Raw genomic sequence first — 19,691 nt, forward strand, 5'->3', positions numbered from 1 at the left:
ATTCGATTTAGTCCCTAACCTCAATTTAAGCACTTTATGCATAGAATTTTATCACGAAATTTTCACACAATCATGTAATCATACCATGAACCTCAAAATAATAATAAAATATTTTTTATTTTATTTTATTTTTTTACCCTGAATTTGTGGTTTCGCAACCACTGTTCCGTTTAGGCCCTATTTCGGAATGTTACAAGTTCAATCTTACCGTAAACTGCAATTGAAAGAATATTTTTTTTTCTCTCTCAAAAGAACCTTGAGCCACTTCTGAGAGAATAGGCATTTGTTTCCGATGTCACACCATTTCATATAGTTGTTTCTAGCGATTAAAGGCTCCGACCCATCTCTCCTCTCCTTCTTTATTCTTTATTTTCGACTTACCCTACCATGAATCTCTACATTTGTCTCGTATATCAACTCAAAGCTAGGAAGGGGTCCTTCTCCAAAGTCTACATTAGTAACTCCCGCACATAACATTTTCAGAATGTTTCGTCCAATTAAGATCCCAATGGTTGGAATGGGAGGTGGAAGTAGTCTCTAAAGTTGTAAATAGGTTGGAAAAGTAGTTAAGAACTAGTGATTCTAGTTATCTCCTGTCCGTAACCCGTCTACATGTGGAATCATTCAGCCCAATAGTTCAATTAAAATTTTTATAGAACTTGGTTGAAAGATGGAAAATCGGGCATTGCATTCCTCATTAATTATCTAATTATCACGGGATTTCAAGGCCCAAAGCAATTCCTCTTCTCTAAGTACCATATTGAAGTCATTTAGTAAACTTTTATGAAGTTATTAAGAAAGCCAGAGGGATCTTTCGCTAGAGTTCTTTTGGTATTTGACATAAAGGCCAAGAATTTCTTCTTTTTTTGGAAAGTGTTACCAAACTTAGTACGATTCCATTGGTTTAGGTTGTGTGCAAATAGTTCAACGATGTCTAGCAACGAGCTTTAAAAATTGACCCAAAAGCTCTCAATGATGTGTTTAAACTCAAAATGATCGAGCCGTATCAGCTAAAGTCTAAAAGGGCTATTTTGTACATGTTAATCAAAATTTCCAAACTAATAAGTAAGGGGCAATAGTCAAAGCAAACTCGATGAAGGTGAGTGACCATAAAATTAGGAAACTGTAAGCGCCAATTAGGGTTGGCAAGGGCATAGTCAATTCTCTCTTGAATAAGGCCTAAGAGGCTCTTAAGATTTGACCAAGTGAATCTCGACCCTTTAAAATCGAGATCAATCAAGTTACAGTGATTGAGGCAACCATAAAATTCCCTAATTCTAGTACAGGATGGCGAGAGGCCACCTAATTTCGTAGAGCTAGAGATTACTTCATTAAAATCACCCGTCACAAGCTAGGGTAAATTATGATTATCCACCACAGCTTTAAGATTATGCCAAAGTAATTTACGTTCACCTAATCCAGGACTAGCATATATAACAAATAAAAGTTACTGAGAGTAGGGAGCATGTACCTTCACAATGACCTGGATCTTTTGTTCGATATTACAGAGCAGGTCAATATGACAACAATTGAAAGCTACAAAGCCAGATACCCCCACAATGCCCAATAACTGTGGTATCAGCTTAGGCATCGAATGGTAAACTAATAGCAATGACAGGAACATTAGACGTGCTTGCCTTAGTTTCATTAATAATCATAACTTGAAGGTTATGCCGGCATACCATTTCCCTCACTATCTTCACAAAGTCCAGATGACGGGCCCTTTTACAAGTCTATACAAGAATCATCATCGGTTTTTAGTAAGGGGGAATCCTGAAAAATCTCTCAAACCATTGGGTCTTTGTTGGACTCTAGGAGTGGGAGTGGTATTATTTCTAGCTTGTGCAACATCTCCTCTCTCTCTTGAATCTGGCGTGGGATCACACTCAGTTTGAATTTTTCCACCACCAGTTCCACTTTCATCACTTAGGCAACTAGGGTGCCGTTCATCAAGTGAATCTCTTTTATCTCATTCTAAAAGAATAATATTGGGATATACTTGATGCAACTTAACTCGTGCTTTTATATATACTAGCTTTTAATGTCACATGTGTTGCATGTGATTTTACATATTTAATATTTAATTAGTTTTTCAAATATTTTTTTAATTATAGTAATTAACATAAAATAATATTATTATTTTAATTATGAAATATAATTAAAATATATTAACTGCTCAATTCAAATATTATAATAGAAAAATTTCAAATAATAATTAAAGAATTTTAAGTGACATTTTTTTATAATTTTATGTAAGTAATAATTCTATTTTATATCAATAAAATTAGCACAACATTTTAAAAATAAATTTAGCATATTATAATCAACAAATTTTTTTCTTATAATTTATGCTTAGAGATTTATTCAAGTATTAACTCTATTAAAATTAGGGTAACATTTTTCTAAATGTACACTTGTGTTAAACTTTTTAACTAATAATTCTAAATTAAATATTATAATTATTTTTAAATATGAATTTAATAATATAATGAAAAATAAAAGATATTCTCGTCATTTTAAAAGTTCTTCCAAACTTGTATTTTTATATTATATATTGTAGATATAGATATATAGAGTGAATATAACAATTATAATTTTGTTATACAATATATAATATTATAACTAAATAATTTTTTTTTGTAATTAGGTAAACAAAACTAGATTTGAAAAAATTGAAAAAATGAATTTCGAGTTAATCAAAGCTTTAAGTAAAAATGTAAAAGAATAATTCTATACATAATATGTACGATAAATTACATCAATAGTCACTTAAGTATATATAAATTTTTATTTTGATCAATCAATTTAAAGAAGTTATAATTTAATCACCAACGTTTTGAGATTATAATTTTTTATTACTTAGCTGTTAAGTGACTAAATTAAGGATGGTGCGACACTTTTTAACTAGTAGAATGATAAATTTAGTTATAAATTTTATTTTTTAACGGTAGAATGATAAATTTAGTTATAAATTTTATACGTCTAATATTTTGACTGTAATTTGATATAAAATAATAATAAATCAAAATTATTTTAAATTTTGTAAGGATGATTGGTTTTAATACAATAATTAGAACTATCTATAACCTCTTCTAACCCTTAAATAGGAGGATAAATATACTTCAACGCATTCAAATCTATATCCTCTTAGATGGGCAACGTTGGCAGAGTTAAAAAATTTGTTGGGAGGGCCGAAATTAAATTATATATTTTTACGACAACAAAAATATAATTTTACTATTTTAATAATCTATATCTTTATAAATTTTAAAAGATTAAATAAAAAAATTATAAATATCTAAACATAAAAATTTAACGTATAAATCAAAATTGAATAAAGTTTTCTGCGGGTTCTATATATTTTCGCTTTTGCGGTCTTTTGCAATGGAGACTCGCAAAATCCTGATTCGGATCAGAGATTCTCAGCTTAACGGTCCAAAAGGATGGCTCCATGATTGAGTTATTTTGACCCCCGCCCATTAAAGCCCGTGTAATTGGACTGACATTAGCAGCGAGACTCGACACGGAAGGCGAGGGAACAACTATGCTACGATGACGATGACAAGGAAGGCAGAAACAAGGGTGAAGAAGAAGAAGTTGAGAAGAGCTTTTAAGTATGGATTCTCTAAAATTAAAAGAATTTTAATTGTTTATAATATTTATATAAAATCAGGACTAAATTAGTAGAGTATAAAAATTGAGGACTAAAATTAAAAAATTGAAAAATTTACATGGATGACTATTGGTGGACTTTGTTACCTAATATAAAAATATACAGAAAATACAGATGGATAGAGAGAGAGAGAGAGAGAGAGAGAGAGAGAGCTCAGAGAACCAAGAAGGAAAACATAAACAAAGGATTAGGAAGGGAAACGTGTGGGTATATTTTCATTGTATGTAGTTGAAAATTACAGCATTCGGTCTTTGACAAACTTTACAATTCCTTCAAAGCTCAAAACCCATGTTATTTTTAACATTTTAGATTACTGTCCCTTTCTCTGCTGTTTACCCGGCCGGCTACTTTTTCTCCTTTTTTCCAGCCATCTTACCGGAATCCTTCTTGTTTCTGTTGTTGTTGATTTTTTTTCTTTTGCTGCTTAGAATTCTTTTTTTCCTTTCTGAGAAATTAAGATTTTATCTTTTCTAGTTCTACTGTTTGAATTTACTAAATAAGCTGATCTGAGCTAACCAACAACGTTTTTTATTAGTGTCTTTTGCTCAATCTATATTTCAAGCAAATCGGAGATGAGTAGCTCAAATGTTTAGATTTTGTTTCTTGTCTGAAAGTTGAAGGAATAAAATTAAGCAATGAATGTGGTGTCCGCCGGAGTTGGATCTACAGCCAACGCGGCAGCTCCGGGTTCGGCTGAAGGTCAGCTGCTTCTCCTTCTTCTTTTTCCTTTCCCTGATTTTATTTGTTTTGACTTTTCACTTTGTTTATGCTAAAAAGGTCTAATTTTCTTACATCTCTCAATCAATCCCTACTTTAAAATAAAGTTTATTCTTTTTCATTTTCCACGGAAAACAAACCAGCGAAAGAGTGAAAAATGGGGAAAAGCGAGTTGACAGATGGTTGCTTGAGTGATGATGCAGGTGAAGCGCCGGAGAGAAGGCACATCAACCCGGAGCTATGGCAGGCGTGTGCTGGGCCGCTGGTGAACCTGCCGGCTGCTGGGACCCATGTTGTCTACTTTCCTCAAGGCCACAGTGAACAGGTAAGCTAATTACCAACTCTCGTACATTAATTGGATCATTCAATAACTACAACAAATTTTTCTTTCCTTTTCTGTTTTTTTAGTGATTTCCATTCTTTTATAAATAAATATAAAAATGAATATGGATAATTTTACTTGCTTATTAATAACTCGTGTAAGTATTTTACTCAAGTAGTTGGGTGTTGAATCGTGTCAGAGGTAGTTGGGAGGAGAACATAATGTTTAGAATAATTTTCCATTTTGTCTTTGTAATTTTATTAGTTTTCATATAGTTGAATTACCGTACTTGTAGCTTATGTTATACTAATGGTGACAAAAGAAATTTTAGTTTCTTCTATTCTGTGCATTTATTTACTATAGTTATGAAACAATTGGTTCGCATTTCTAGTACTATATATATACCATCTGCCATATTGGTTTCAAAGCAATACAACTGTCACCGCATTTACAGCAACTCTTTTATTCTTCTATTCCCATTGTCAGTTGCACCCTGTTCATTTCCTGAGTGTTGTTGTCATGGGATTTTAAAAACTTGGTTTAGTAGAAACTAAGCAGGTAGTTGACATTTTATCGTGGTAAGAAGTCGCATTATTCCAATATATATATATTTACATGACGATAGGGAACATGAAAGAAGTTGTTTGTTTTAACATTTAATCTTCCTCTTGGTTAAATATGTGTACTAACTTCAATAAAAATCCCAATCTCAGGTTGCAGCATCTATGAAGAGAGATGTGGATGCTCAAATTCCGAACTACCCAAATCTTCCTTCTAAGCTATTATGTCTCCTTCATAATGTCACCTTGCATGTACTGCTGCCTAATTCATTTTTTTTTTCCTTTTAGAAATATTGATTAGAGCTTTCAAATTCAGTTTCTCCACTTTTTCTTGACTGGTTTTGCAGGCAGACCCAGAGACAGATGAAGTCTATGCTCAGATGACCCTCCAACCTGTTTCTTCGGTAAAGAGCTTATAATCCTAAATGCCTAGAAGAATATTATATCATAGAGTTTTGAACATGTAAGTGGATGTAAGAACTTAACCTAGTGACATTTTTATGCAGTTTGATAAGGAGGCGTTACTGAGATCAGATCTTTCTCTGAAGTCAAATAAGCCACAACCTGAATTCTTCTGTAAGACGTTGACAGCAAGTGATACAAGCACTCATGGAGGTTTTTCTGTTCCTCGACGTGCCGCCGAAAAGATTTTCCCTCCTCTTGTAAGCAGTTTTACTTAATCTAGAAGGTTGGTTGTGTTAACTTTAGATATTAATCCCTTTCCTGATTCTTTGGACAGGATTTCTCGATGCAAACACCTGCTCAAGAACTTGTGGCCAGGGATCTGCATGAAAATGTCTGGAAGTTCCGCCATATCTATCGTGGTATGTTCATTTTGTTGCCTTGAGAACTTTTGCTTGTTGTATCTATGGATTGCCATTACAGTATTATTAATAATTCTTTTACTTTTGCTTGTGCTTTATACACATTATCTATTTAATTCCATCCCCTCGTTTTTAATTTCAGGAAAACCAAAGCGCCACTTGCTTACAACAGGATGGAGTCTATTTGTTAGTGGAAAGAGACTTTTTGCTGGTGATTCAGTTTTATTCATTAGGTAATGGTAATGGTTCTGCTTGAATCTTTATTTTTAATTACTGATTTCACAAAGTTAAATGTCTCTTTCTTTACAGAAACATTGTCAAATCACTTAACTTTATGGTTTTACTGCTCCCTTCCAAAGAGAAAAAACAAAGGCAGTTTTATCACTCTTATGATGATGTTCAAAATTTGTGAGCAGAGATGAAACACAGCAGCTTCTCTTGGGTATAAGGCGTGCTAACAGGCAACCTGCCAATCTATCATCATCAGTACTGTCTAGTGATAGCATGCATATTGGCATCCTCGCTTCAGCTGCTCATGCAGCAGCAAACAATAGCCCTTTTACCGTGTTTTATAACCCAAGGTCCAAGCAATAACTTTCTGACATTTAAATAAGTTCAGCCTTGTCAAAAGAGTTTATTAGTATATATTACTGAAGAGAATTTCTCTCCCATATTTCATTCTAAAATAATCTTTGTTTTTTAGGGCTAGCCTATCTGAATTTGTTATTCCTTTAGCCAAGTACTATAAAGCAGTGTACAACCATCAAATATCACCTGGCATGCGCTTTCGAATGATGTTTGAAACTGAAGAGTCAGGAACAAGAAGGTAGTATATTTCAAGTCTTTGTCCATTTTTTATTATTGATTAGTATCTCTGAATTAGCCATATATTGAGTTATAAAACTGGATGTTAACTATGGCTCTCATGTTGGCAAACTCAAATAGAGATGTTTAAGCATTTAAATTACTGTTTGCCTTACTTGTTATTGAACTTGGAAATTGTAAACCTTGGTTTAGATGTGACTTGAGCATTAAGAAGTCTAATTGCTTTCTTGGATCAGAAACTTTTTATTTGTCCGTTTGTTGAAAAAATGGTGGAAATAACTCTTTTTCCCTTCAGGTATATGGGTACAATTACAGGAATCAGCGATATTGACCCTGTAAGATGGAAAAACTCACAATGGCGTAATTTGCAGGTAATTTTTTCATAACTATTTGTAGTTTTTGTTTTCATTATATTTATGATAGCAATACAGTGTTTTCCTTTTAGTGATGATGTTTTTAACTCAATAGGTTGGCTGGGACGAGTCAACTGCTGGCGAAAGACGTAATAGAGTATCCATTTGGGAAATCGAACCAGTTACAGCTCCATTTTTCATCTGTCCATCTCCATTGTTCAGATCTAAGCGTCCTAGGCAACCTGGAATGCTGGGTAGTAGATCTTATAGCATCTTATCATTGCATAATCAAGTTCTATTTTTATGCCAGAATAGTTTCTTAGAAGTTCATGTGCTTAGGGAGTTTTGTTCCCCGGAAGTACCCTAGCTGCCTTCTATTGGTTGTTTGTATGCCTTCTTTCCCCTCAGTTACTTTGCCTTCTGTAGAGTGGCAATGATTAGGAGTAAATAGCATCTGCTGATTGTGATTGTGCAATGAGTGCTGCAAATTGATTGGGGCCAGGTTTAGGAATATGTTTCTTCTTTTCTCCCATGTCGATTGATATTTTTGCTTTTAATATTTTTGGTCTATTAAATATCGCACTCTCTCAGTGTGTTATGCCGATGATTGGATTCTTTAACATTTTTATCCTTCATTTATTGACACGGTTTAGCTGCATACCTTGCCTGCCAATTTTGCAGCTGATGAATACTCTGACTTAGATAATCTATTCAAGAGGCCAATGCCTTGGCTTGGTGATGATATATGCCTGAAGGATTCCGATGCTCATCCAGGGCTTAGCTTGGTCCAGTGGATGAACATGCAGCAAAATCCTCTACTGGCAAACTCTATGCAGCCAAATTTCATGCAGTCTCTGGCTGGGTCTACTATGCAAAACTTTGACGGAGCAGATCTTTCCCACCAAATGGGCCTTTCAGCACCACAAATGCCTCAGCCCAACAACTTACAGTTCAATGCTCATAGGCTACCTCAGAAAGTGCAGCAACTTGATCAAGTTCCAAAGCTACCATCTACAATGAACTCACTGGGATCCATTATTCAGCCGCAACAGCTGAATGACATGACTCAGCAGTCAAGGCAAAATTTGGTTGCTCAGACTCTACCCTCTAGTCAAGTTTTGCAGCCTCAAGCCCTTGTCCGAAGTAACAATATCCTTCATCAGCAGCAAACATCTAATCCAACTCATCAACTCCCTCTAAGTCTTCCTCAAAACCTGCAGCAGCAGCAGCAGTATCTTGTGGGCCCAAATCATCCGCAAAACCTAATGCATTCCCAGCTGCCTGATCCACTCAACCAGCATTTACAAGTGCCTGACAACCAGGTCCAGTTTCAACTGATGCAGAAACTTCAGCAGCAACAACAGTTGCTTTTGGCACAGCAATCTGCACTTCAGCAGCCTGGTCTACTTGCCCAACCCCAAGATCAACAAAGGCAGCTGTTAGATGCGTCTCAGAGCTTCTCTAGTTCTGTGACAGCTAGCCAAGTGTTAGAGATGCCTCAAAACATACCTACCTTGCTACCTCAATCTAATGTTGCCCCACAGCAGATGCCTAAAAATAACAGCCAGGCAAATGTTTGGTTCTCTCAGCCGCCTCTGCAGTCAAAAGTTCAGCAACAACAAACTGGAATGCTACCTGAAGTTCCTGGTCTTGTAGGTCCCTTCCAAACTACAGCAACAAATCAATTCTCCACAGCTGTTAGTAGTGTAATGACGTCTGCTGCTGTAGCCGCACCTTCTGTGATTACTGATGATAATCCATCATGCTCCACTTCACCATCTACAAACTGTCCAAGTGTTCTTCAACCAATGATAGACAGCAGAGTCCACAGGAGTGCTGGGTTAGGAGATGACATCAGTCAGTCTGCTGCCACAGTATTGAATCCTAATGCCTTGGAGACAATGTCAACTAAGGCTAATATGGTTAAAGAACAGCAGCAAAAGTCTGTTAAACCCTTGTTGAATATCTCCAAGAGTCAAAACCAAGGCTCTTTTGCCCCGCAAAACTGTATCAATGGTGCTACAGCACATGCAGATTGTTTGGACACATCATCTTCTACAACTTCAGTTTGCCTTTCTCAAAGTGATGCTCATTTGCACCAAAACACACTGTCTTACAACCCTCAAACAATGTTGTTGAGAGATACAAGTCAAGAGGGAGAAGTTCGGGCATATCCAAGGAATAATGTTTCATATGGCAATAATATGGATAGCCAAATTGAGATGCCCATGAATTCTGACACTTTGTCTGCGAAAGGCATGATGGGACTGGGGAAGGATTTTTCGAATCACCTCTCTTCGGGAGGGATACTCGCCAGCTATGAAAACCCTAAAGATGCTCAGCAAGAACTTTCTTCGTCAATGGTTTCCCAGCCATATAGAGTTCCAGATATGGCGTTTAACTCCATTGATCCCACTATAAACCATAGCAGCTTCATAAACCGCAATGCATGGACCCCACCATCACAATTTCAGAGATTGCGAACATATACCAAGGTATGTTATTCTAAATTTAACAATCACATTGAGTTGATCTCTCTATCTGTGATCCCTACCTTTTGAACCCTAGTCCACTAAAGTGTGTGTGCAACTTGTCACTCTCACACATCACAAATAATTTTTCTTGTCCTCTCATTCGTCAAGGATTCTAATTTTATGTATTTACCTTTACAAGGTTTACAAACGTGGAGCTGTTGGAAGATCAATAGATATAACTCGTTATTCAGGTTATGATGAGCTCAAACAAGATTTGGCTCGTAGGTTTGGAATTGAGGGGCAGCTGGAAGACCGTGGGAGAGTAGGCTGGAAACTAGTCTATGTGGATCACGAGAACGATGTTCTGCTAGTAGGAGATGACCCATGGGAGTAAGCCCTTTTGCTTCTCTATTAATATATTACATTGTTTTCCCCAGTGAACACAATCTGAGCCATTAGACCTGATTGATGAAATGGAAATTAAATACTGTAACATTTGAGATAAGTGCTTTTCGTGACAGTTTTACATCTGTTCCATTACAGGGAGTTTATCAACTGTGTCCGATGCATCAAAATACTCTCCCCTCAGGAAGTCCAGCAGATGAGCATGGATGGAGAGTTTGGGAACTCTGTCCTGCCTAATCAAGACTGTAGCAGCTCTGGCAATGGGAATGCATAAACTAGTATAGTTACAAGCTAAGGTCCATCAGTAGTCCGGGGCTCATGCGGTTTGTAGGATTTCATTGCTTTTCCATATGTTATATATTTTCAGCATATCCTTTCTGCAGTAAAATGATGTTCACTTTCAATTTTGGCTGAACTTAATGTCAGAAAAGAAGAGATGACAATATCATATAAGCAGAAGAGGAAAACTGTGGACTGGAAGGGGCGGTTGAGCTTTTATTTAAGAATCCAGCTTAACCTTAGGTTTGATTATGTTAAGAAATTGATATTCCAGCTTCTTTTCTCTTTTGTTTTTGGATTGATTGACCCTTTATATTATCCTCAACTATACTCTAATATTTGTACAAAGGAAAAATCATGAATTTATCGTTTTTTTTTTTTGTGTATTAATCTCCTGATTTCTTTTTTCTTATGTGGAATGGAAACAAGACAAAAGAGCTCTCAATTTCATTGTTATGAACGGCTATAACAATGACCAAAGGAAAAAAAAACCACCTGGCTGTTGCCTCGGTTTTGGGGTTGGACTCCTCATTTCGATTTCCTTTTTTTTTTTTTGAGAAGATCCTTCTATTATTTATTTGTAGCATTGCATAGAATTTATCATTTACTTTTTATTGGTGTAATGTAATTTCTTTGTATATATATATTTTGTAAAAAAAGAGAAACATCAATTACAAAATAACATCATAAGTATAAAGCAAAATTTGACCATCATTCCTTATTTGAGCAGCAACCACAGGAGGTATATCTGGAAAATGTGAGAGTCATAAGGAAATTTCTTATCAGCCCAGCTGGAGTGCGAGCAACAATATTTGCTTCCCTTGAAATTTGCTAAATTTTTGCACTCTAATCTCTTTTACAAAGTTCTTAAATTTTTAAAATCGAATCCCTATTCAACTACCCTTAAGAGTCTACCATTTAAGGGTTTTGAATAATTAGAGCACAATCAATTTGGACAGTGATACTAATTCATTTTGCAAATCAAGCCACTTGAAGACTATCATAAATTTTCTATAATTTTACTTGTTCAACATTACATTATCAATATTCTTTTTAATCTTAAAATCTATCTACCGTATTCATCTCTCGCCATTGTCGACAAGGAAATTAACTCCCAACCTGAACTGCGTGCACTATCAGTGTTCAACTTAATGGACCTATAGGCGGTGGAGTCCAAATTTTTAATGCCATTATGTGGTAAGAATGGTGATCATGAGATTAGGCAGGCTTACAATTGTAATCACTTAAGCCTTAGGATTTGTATCCTCATTCGACTTCACAGGATCTTGACCATTATTGTCTACAGCACTCCCATGTTCCTTTTCAGAAGGCTCGGGTGAGGCCGACAAAGAAATCTCCATTTCCAGTAATTTTTTTATATTTTTGTCTTAATTTCTGAAAAATAAATATAGTAAAATTGTTCAAGGGAAATGAATTGATTGCAATTTTTTCTAGTATTAGTTTAGCAATTTGATAAATTACAAAAAAAGTTTTTCAACTTAGAATTGAAATTGCTAACCAAATGGAATGTAACGTCTTTTATGAATATAATATATAAAAGGTTTAGAAGAGTCATTCTTTGTGGGTTAGTTTGAAAAGAGGAGGGAAAGTGCTGGGGTTTGGTTGATGGTGGCTGAAAGATGAGGAGGAAAAGCAAAATGTTTAAGAGATGTGATTTTGGTGGTGATTGGATGGTGAGAGAGCGAGGAAAAATTTGAGGGGTTATTGATAGAAGAAAGATGAAGCCAGAAAAAGAAAAAGAAAAATAAGAAAAGAAAAAGGGAAGAAAATGAGGGGAAATAAACAAGAAAATAAAAAGAAAAAGAAAGAGAAAAAAGGTACAATAGGACGCCAAGTGCGCGCTACCACATTAGGAAAAAATTAACGTCCTTAAAAGGTACAATAGGACGCCACGTGCGCGCTACCACATTAGCAAAAAATTAACGTCCTTAGTCTTAAGTACCAATATAGTGGACAGAAAAAAAGTATAGATACCAATTTGGGACAAAAAAAAAACCATAAGTATCAACCTAGGAGAAGTGGATAAGTTCAGGTGCCAATTTTATATTTAACCACAATAAACACATGTTAATTCTGCTGCTTTCATTTCCTGCACTACAGCTAGTCTCTTCAATGTTTTAATTATATTAGTTAGGGATGATACCTGAGCTGTTAATGAAATGATCGCATCAAGCTCCATAGCTCTAGCAACTCTTCTACCAATACCCACTATTGTAGTTGGATATTGATAATCATTGTTACTTATCCTTTCCAGAATCTCATATGCCTCATTATACGATTTATCTAGCAAAGTCCCATTGGCAGATGCATCAACTACCATTCGTGTATGTGCATTCAGTCCATTGTAAAACATTTCCATTTGTGTCCAGTGTTGGAAACCATGCATCGAACATTTTCTAATCAATTACTTGAATCGCTCCCAAGCTTCATACAATGTCTCATCTTCAGATTGTCAAAAAGATGTAACATCGTTCCTCAATTTGGCATTCATGTTTGAAGGGTTGTATCGCAACAAAAACCTTTGGCAAAGTTCATTCCAAGATGCCACCTTTCCTGACGGCAAAGCATTCAACCATGCATTGGCACGATCTCGCAATGAATAAGGAAATAACTTGAGTCTCAGGGCATGTTCAGGAATACCTTATTGCTTGAATGAATCATAAACCTCCAAAACGAGTCTTAAATGCAGCCGCGGATCTTCAGTAGGTAACCCATTAAATTGTCCTACTATTTGTAGCATTTGAAACATCACTAGTTTCAACTCAAAATGTTGACCTTGAATATGTGGCTTAACAATCCTTGGATTCAAATCATCTAAGATTGGCACTACATGTTCTCTAATGGGTCTGTCTCTATCATCTATCACACGAGGAATATCAGCGTCCCTACCATTTGGATGTAATGGATCTTTTTTTTCTGGATCATTTCCAATCCTTGCCATTTCACGTAATTTTTTTCTCCTCCTCAAAGTTATCTCAATTTCAAGATCAAAATAATAATCTTCATTTTCAGGAATACTTCTACTCATAAACTAGCAAAAAACCTGAAAAAGAATTAAAAGTAACTAAGTAAGCTCAAACTAACAAAATTAAATTGATAATAACAAACCAAAATTCACCAACTTGTCGATCCCAAGCAACGGCGCCAAAAACTTGTCGCGTGTAAATATATAATACGAATGTGCAAGTATACACGTCGAATCAAGTAATAAAGTGATAAGTGAGATCGTCTCCACAGGAATCAGAATAGGTAAAAATATGGTTGAGTTATTACTATAAACTATACTAATTAGACTTATGGCAAAATAAACAAAATAATGATTTGAAGTGAAGAATTAATGTATGAAATAAAAAAATCAAATAATGAATAAAATGCTGTGGCACTTCTACGAGACAAAGTTGAGGGGATTGATGCTATAGAATGAGAATATTGAAATTACTTGGATTATATCTTAATAACATAATAATGTCATGGAAAAATCTTGACCAAATTATTGCTTAGAGTATAACTGCTGCATTCTGCTTCTTTCGAAAGCTAGAATTAAAGCTATCATTCTAAGTCTTTGTATGTCTACAAGTCTCAATAATAATACCTAACAATATTCTTCCTTACTCTGTACAGATCACAACTCTATGTCTAAAGTGCTACAAGTATTCGCTTGAGTACTCACTCGTATCATTTGATCACGATCCAACTTATTTAACCTTTTTAGAATTAAATCAAGTCTAAGGATATACCATGCTTTCATCTATGTCTAGAGCTTGCATGCATATATTTAAAATAATCCAAACCGAATAAAACAGTAGATTTACTAAAAATATCACCATAATCATCAAGATATCAATATAGATCCAGTAATTCCAACCCAAATGAAATTAACTCATGGGTTGGGATTTAAAATCCAAAATCAAAATAACATTCAACATAATCATTAACAGTTTATAAATCACAAAAATTCATTAACAGAATGAAGGTAGAACTACAAAAAGCTTCCGTCACTTCAGCTTTCACTTCGACATTGCTGAATCGTGTAGGACCTAAAGCTGATTATTTGTCCATTTCTTTACGTCTCTGTTCTCTTCTTAAGCTGCTACCCTCTCCCTTTTCTCTAGAATTTTTCACGAGTTTTTCTGGAGAGAAAACTTCTCTCCAAATCCCCCTCCAAAATCCTCTCCCAATCCCCTTTTTTTTTTATAAGATAGGTCCCCCTCTCTCAGCATATACTTTCTCCTTTTTTTTTTTTCAGGTGAATTTATTTAGTACACGTCCAGCTGGCTGATAGTGATGAGGACTGAGTGCTGCGTCAACATTTTCCTGGAATTGCCATGGCATTTGTGTTAGCAATTCATCCAACCTTTTTCCATGGCAATATTTCACTTCCATCATTATTTTTCTCTTTTTCTTCATCCTTCATGCACCTGCTACATACAACAACCAATTCCTTTATTCCCAATAGTAAAAGTAACATGAAATGACATTTAAGGAACAATCCAAGAGTTATTATGCAATGTTTTAAAAATAACTTAAAAATGCAAATATATCTACTCTTTCAACAGTACAAGCATTTAATCAAGCTTAGAGGTTCGAAATATAACTCTTTTCAAGAGTTATCAGTTATTCAATAGCTAGCCACCCACATGTTCCATACCACCCGTGGGAAGATCATCCATCATTATCCACTCAATTAGGCCCTCCCCATAAGGGACCATCTAAGGACCACTGAAGTCTAACAACCTTGTATTACTTCAACAAAGGAAATGTTAGAGCCATACAAGACATGAAACCTTATCCCAAGATTGCTGTTAACATGATGTAACTAGGCAGGAGACTCCCTACCTATAAATATCCCAAGGTATAACAAGGGGGACGGGTGGAGGGGGGGTTTTCTTTCTCTTTTTTCAGTAACCTTAGATTACAATAACACATATCCCCCTTATTCTTCACCTGTTTCCTACTCCCTTTCCTTGAGAACTCGACTCTCCACCTATCACAAGTGAATTGGCTTCCTAGTTACCACTACTATCTCCTCCGTCTCTTACCCTTGCTAATACCTAGTATCAAAATTGGTGTAGTGAATGTGGACCGAACCATGAATCTTTCTTGTAATGACTCAATTTCTAGTGATGTCGAAAAATGTAATTTCAGAAATTCATTTATGTAAATTGATTTTGTAAATATTAAATAGGAGTATTTATGGGGTTAATATAAAAATAAATTGAAATTTAGTTTGTCAATTTAGCCAAAATTTTAGTTAATTAAGGTCTAGGGATTAAATTGTAAAAGTTTAATTGCTATAAATTTTCAATTAAGAAAAGGCTCGGGGACTTAGATAACAATTATTCGAAGGAAAAAATGATTAATATACCACTTTTATATAGGTGTTGGTGAATGGTAATGATGTATGTCACTAAACTTAACTAATTAAAGATTAATTAACTAAAACATAATCAAATTGGTTAATTATGATTAATTAAATATAACCATAGTATAAATAGCAACTAAAGTGGGAAGAAAGATGAAAAATCTTCTTTTTCTTCCCCCAAACAGTGGACGTAAAGAAAAAAAATAAAAGGAAAAGCTTTAGGCATTTTAACATTCAACCATCTAATTTCAAGTAAGTCCCTAGCCATTTTCATTTTATTTTTTTTATGGAAATTGAATGATGAGAACTTGATTTAGTTAGCCCATGTGTCAATTTCGTTAATTTTTGAAATTTTGATAAGTTATCATTGTTGAGAATTAGATGAATTAGGTATGAAATTGATAGAAATTAAGCTTAAATTATAAGAAGGGCTAAATTGTATACCTTAATTGTTACTTTTGTACATTAGGGACCAAATTGAATGAAATAAAAAAATATTATGAAATTATAGTAGGAATAGAAAGTAGAAGGTCCTTATTGAGTAAATGTGAAATCTGAAGCTCTATACTGAAAGTTATACTTGTCCTGGGTTTAACGACTAAATTAGATAAATTGCAAAAATATGTTTGACTTTGTATTTGAATGTAATTTGGATGGAAATTGATGTTGTGTCATTTTTGAATTATTATTCGTAACTTAAAATGACGCCAACCTGTTGAGAAGGAAAGGAAAAGCAAAAGCCGACGACGAGCGATGCGAGTTTTTGGTTTATATTTCTATAATTCGAGATCAATTTAATTGTTACATATTGTAATAATTTGCATAATATGATATGAGGTGAGTTTATAATGATTATGTGAATCGAATTGCTATGTTTGAGATTGAATATTGAGATAGAGGACTAAATTGAATAGAATAGAAATTTACATGAATTTGTTGATATCTATATTTGATATAGAATTAGGCTGAAATATGATATATGAAATGTTGAAATAGTGAAATTTATGATGAATTAAGAACTATAGAATGTGAAATGAACTATAGAATGAAATCGAAAAATTGGTTACTCTATTGTTAAAGATATGTGACCTAAATCCGTATAGAAGTATGATTCCTCTATTTGATGTTGATTAGAATAAGGTGTTTTAACCTTACTGTATTACTTCTATTTGACTTTGATTAGAATATGGTTTTACAAACCTATAAATAGATGTAGTCGTCTCTCCTATTGTATCATTCGAATTCGACATAGTGAACTTTCTTTTCCTCTGCCCGTAGTTTTTTTCCCAAAAGGTTTTCCACATAAAATTTGTGTGTTCTATTTTTTCTCTCTTTTCTTACCATTATCGACATTCTATTTTTACATTTATTAACTGTTCGGGCAGAGTCGAATATAGTTCGCATGCCATAGGATAAATTGAGTACGGGTTACTTCGACTATATGTCGATGAGCGTTGGGTGCATTTTCCTTTAGATTTTCTAATGAATTTTAGACACAACCTTTACTTCAATTATATTAATGAGCGTTTGGCACAATCTACATACTTCGAACATTCCAATGAGACGCTGGGTGCCAAATTGGTGTGTACCTAGGTTGAGTTGGTTTTTGGTATAATAGGTGGTCATGATTATATTTAACTTGGAAATGGTTAATGGTTTATTTCCATATGTGAATTTGTTACCTAATTAAATTGTATGAAAGGTTGTAATATTTGAGACTTATATATGAATGTATATGTCAATTTCGGTAAATGATTGGAAAATTGTCATAAGTGTCTAAGTTAGTATGTATGTTTAGGAAATACATACATATATAATGAGATATGTTAGGAATGAACAATTGAAATGACGCATTTGACTAAAATGGTGAACGGTTGTGATGAAATTATTTTATAGGTGAATCATATTGGTACCATTTAGAAACAGATGGTCACGTCGTGACATCAAACCTTTTTCATCGCGACGAGCTTAGTCAGGATGTTGTGTTGCGATGAGGAACCCCCGTAGTTGCAACGTCAACCCAGTACTTTGAAATATTTACAACTTGGCTCTATTTCAATCTCGGGTTAGCAAAAGAGCTTTCGTAAGCTCGTGTAAGACCCAGAAATGATTGTATATCATATTATTCACATGTGTTACTTGTATTTGAATGTTTAAGGCTATTAAATTGAATATAAATAATTGTAGTTGCTTTGAAAATGAATGTGGCATCTTATAGCTAGGACTCGACAATCTGGTTGGGTATCAGGGTGTTATATTTAGTGGTATCAGAGCTAAAAATTAGTCAATTCTCGAACTAAATTGAGCTCGAAATTGAGTCTAGAGGTACATGCCAAAATCGAGTCAAGTCTGAATTGAGATTTAGATGATGAATATGAATTGTTTTGTTATAAAACTGATAATGTCAAGCGAATTGAGAAATGTTGTTAGAGAGGAATTTAACAGCAGTAATCACTTCGTTGAGAGTGAGAGTAGAGTGGGAATCGAGACATGTAGTATTGATCAAATTGGTGCTTGACACAAAAATAGAGTTATTAAACCACGTCACGAGGGTTGAGGTGATGAGGATCTACTTCGCATAATAGCAAATGAACTCTTGAGAGTAGCAGGAGCTGCTCAACAAGTTGCACCAATAGCTACAGCTTGGAGAGCTTGGTAAAAAAAGCTACAAAAATAACAAGTAATTGATTTCTAAGGGTTGAAGGTGTTGACCCTTCCTCAGCTAAAGTTTGGTTGGAGTTAACCGAGCGAGTTATTCAATAGTTAGAATGTTCACCGCCTGTGTGTTACGTGTGCAAGATCTCTTCTAAAGGGAAAGGCATATTAATGGTGGCTAACTATCACCCATCACTTGTCAGTGAATCAAAAACAGGAATTTGGGAAATCGAAAACAATAATTTATGATGTTGTAGTAGGAAAATTTAAATTGGAGTTGTAAAGTATAACAATATATATGTTCCAAGTCTTTGAGACAAACTGTGCTCGTTGATCAAGTTGCAAGTGATGCTTATTAGAAATCCAAAATAAATTGTTCCCAGATGATCTTTTAATTATGTCGTTTGTTGATTCTGTTGTAATTTTAGAAATGAACTAATTGACCTAGCATAGTGTGATTTAGGAATACAATAAGAAAAAGTTCTCTATTCATGTCCTGAAAGGGAAATTATTGAAGTCAAAGGCATAAGATCGAGTGATTCTACTTGTAGCATATCATCAGTTTGAACTAAGAAGATTTTGAATTAATACTATGAAACATATCTGGCTTATGTTATTAACTCAAACTTGGATGAAAGCTAAACGAGTAAGACCCGAAGAATTGCAATTGACTTCAATTGCTTTGTACCATATGATGCCAACGGAGCTAAAATAGCTAAAAATTCAATTGCAAAATCTCTTGGACTGTGACTTTATACATCCGAGTATATCACCCTGGGGAGCTCCAGGGCTGATCATTAAGAAGAAAGATGGGTCGATGCGACTTTGCATTGATTATCAAAAATTAAATAAGTTGGCAATCAAAAATTGATATCTGTTTCCTTGCATTGACGATTTGTTCAATCAATTGAAGGGTGCCTCAGCCTTTTTTAAGATTTATTTGAGGCCGAGATATTATCAATTGAAGGTCAAGGACATTGAATACCAAAAGAATTATTCCGTACGCGGTATGGTCACTACAAATTTCTGGTGATGCCATTTAGGCTGATGAATGTTCTTGTGGCATTCATGAATATCATAAACAACATATTTTAGTCTTATTTGGACCAATTTGTAGTTGTGTTCTTCGATGATATCTTCGAGATCAAAGCCTGAGCATGATAAGCATTTAAGAATCATATTGCAAGTGTTGTGTGAGAAGCAATTTTTCGAGAAGCTTAG

At 34.6% G+C, this 19,691-nt stretch overlaps 1 protein-coding gene and 1 non-coding gene across 19 annotated transcripts; both read left to right on the forward strand.

Moving 5' to 3' along the window:
• The first annotated feature begins 3,325 nt into the window (after positions 1–3,325).
• LOC108460370 (auxin response factor 19-like) lies at positions 3,326–10,822 on the forward strand. Of its 18 annotated transcripts, none has more exons than XM_053026428.1 (16): positions 3,326–3,614; positions 4,288–4,372; positions 4,594–4,715; positions 5,426–5,524; positions 5,620–5,676; positions 5,779–5,934; positions 6,012–6,096; positions 6,239–6,329; positions 6,513–6,677; positions 6,800–6,922; positions 7,217–7,292; positions 7,390–7,528; positions 7,956–9,769; positions 9,948–10,138; positions 10,292–10,476; positions 10,580–10,822. In XM_053026428.1, the coding sequence occupies exons 2-15, from the start codon at positions 4,309–4,311 to the stop codon at positions 10,425–10,427; spliced, it is 3,318 nt and encodes a 1,105-aa protein (XP_052882388.1). In that variant the 5' UTR covers positions 3,326–3,614; positions 4,288–4,308; the 3' UTR covers positions 10,428–10,476; positions 10,580–10,822.
• A 2,006-nt stretch (positions 10,823–12,828) lies between these two features.
• LOC128291917 (small nucleolar RNA R71) lies at positions 12,829–12,935 on the forward strand. Its single transcript, XR_008281901.1, has one exon. It is a non-coding gene; the product is annotated as a small nucleolar RNA R71 (small nucleolar RNA).
• The last annotated feature ends 6,756 nt before the right edge of the window (positions 12,936–19,691 follow it).

The sequence above is a fragment of the Gossypium arboreum genome, chromosome 4, assembly GCF_025698485.1.
Source record: "Gossypium arboreum isolate Shixiya-1 chromosome 4, ASM2569848v2, whole genome shotgun sequence".
NCBI lineage: Eukaryota > Viridiplantae > Streptophyta > Magnoliopsida > Malvales > Malvaceae > Gossypium > Gossypium arboreum.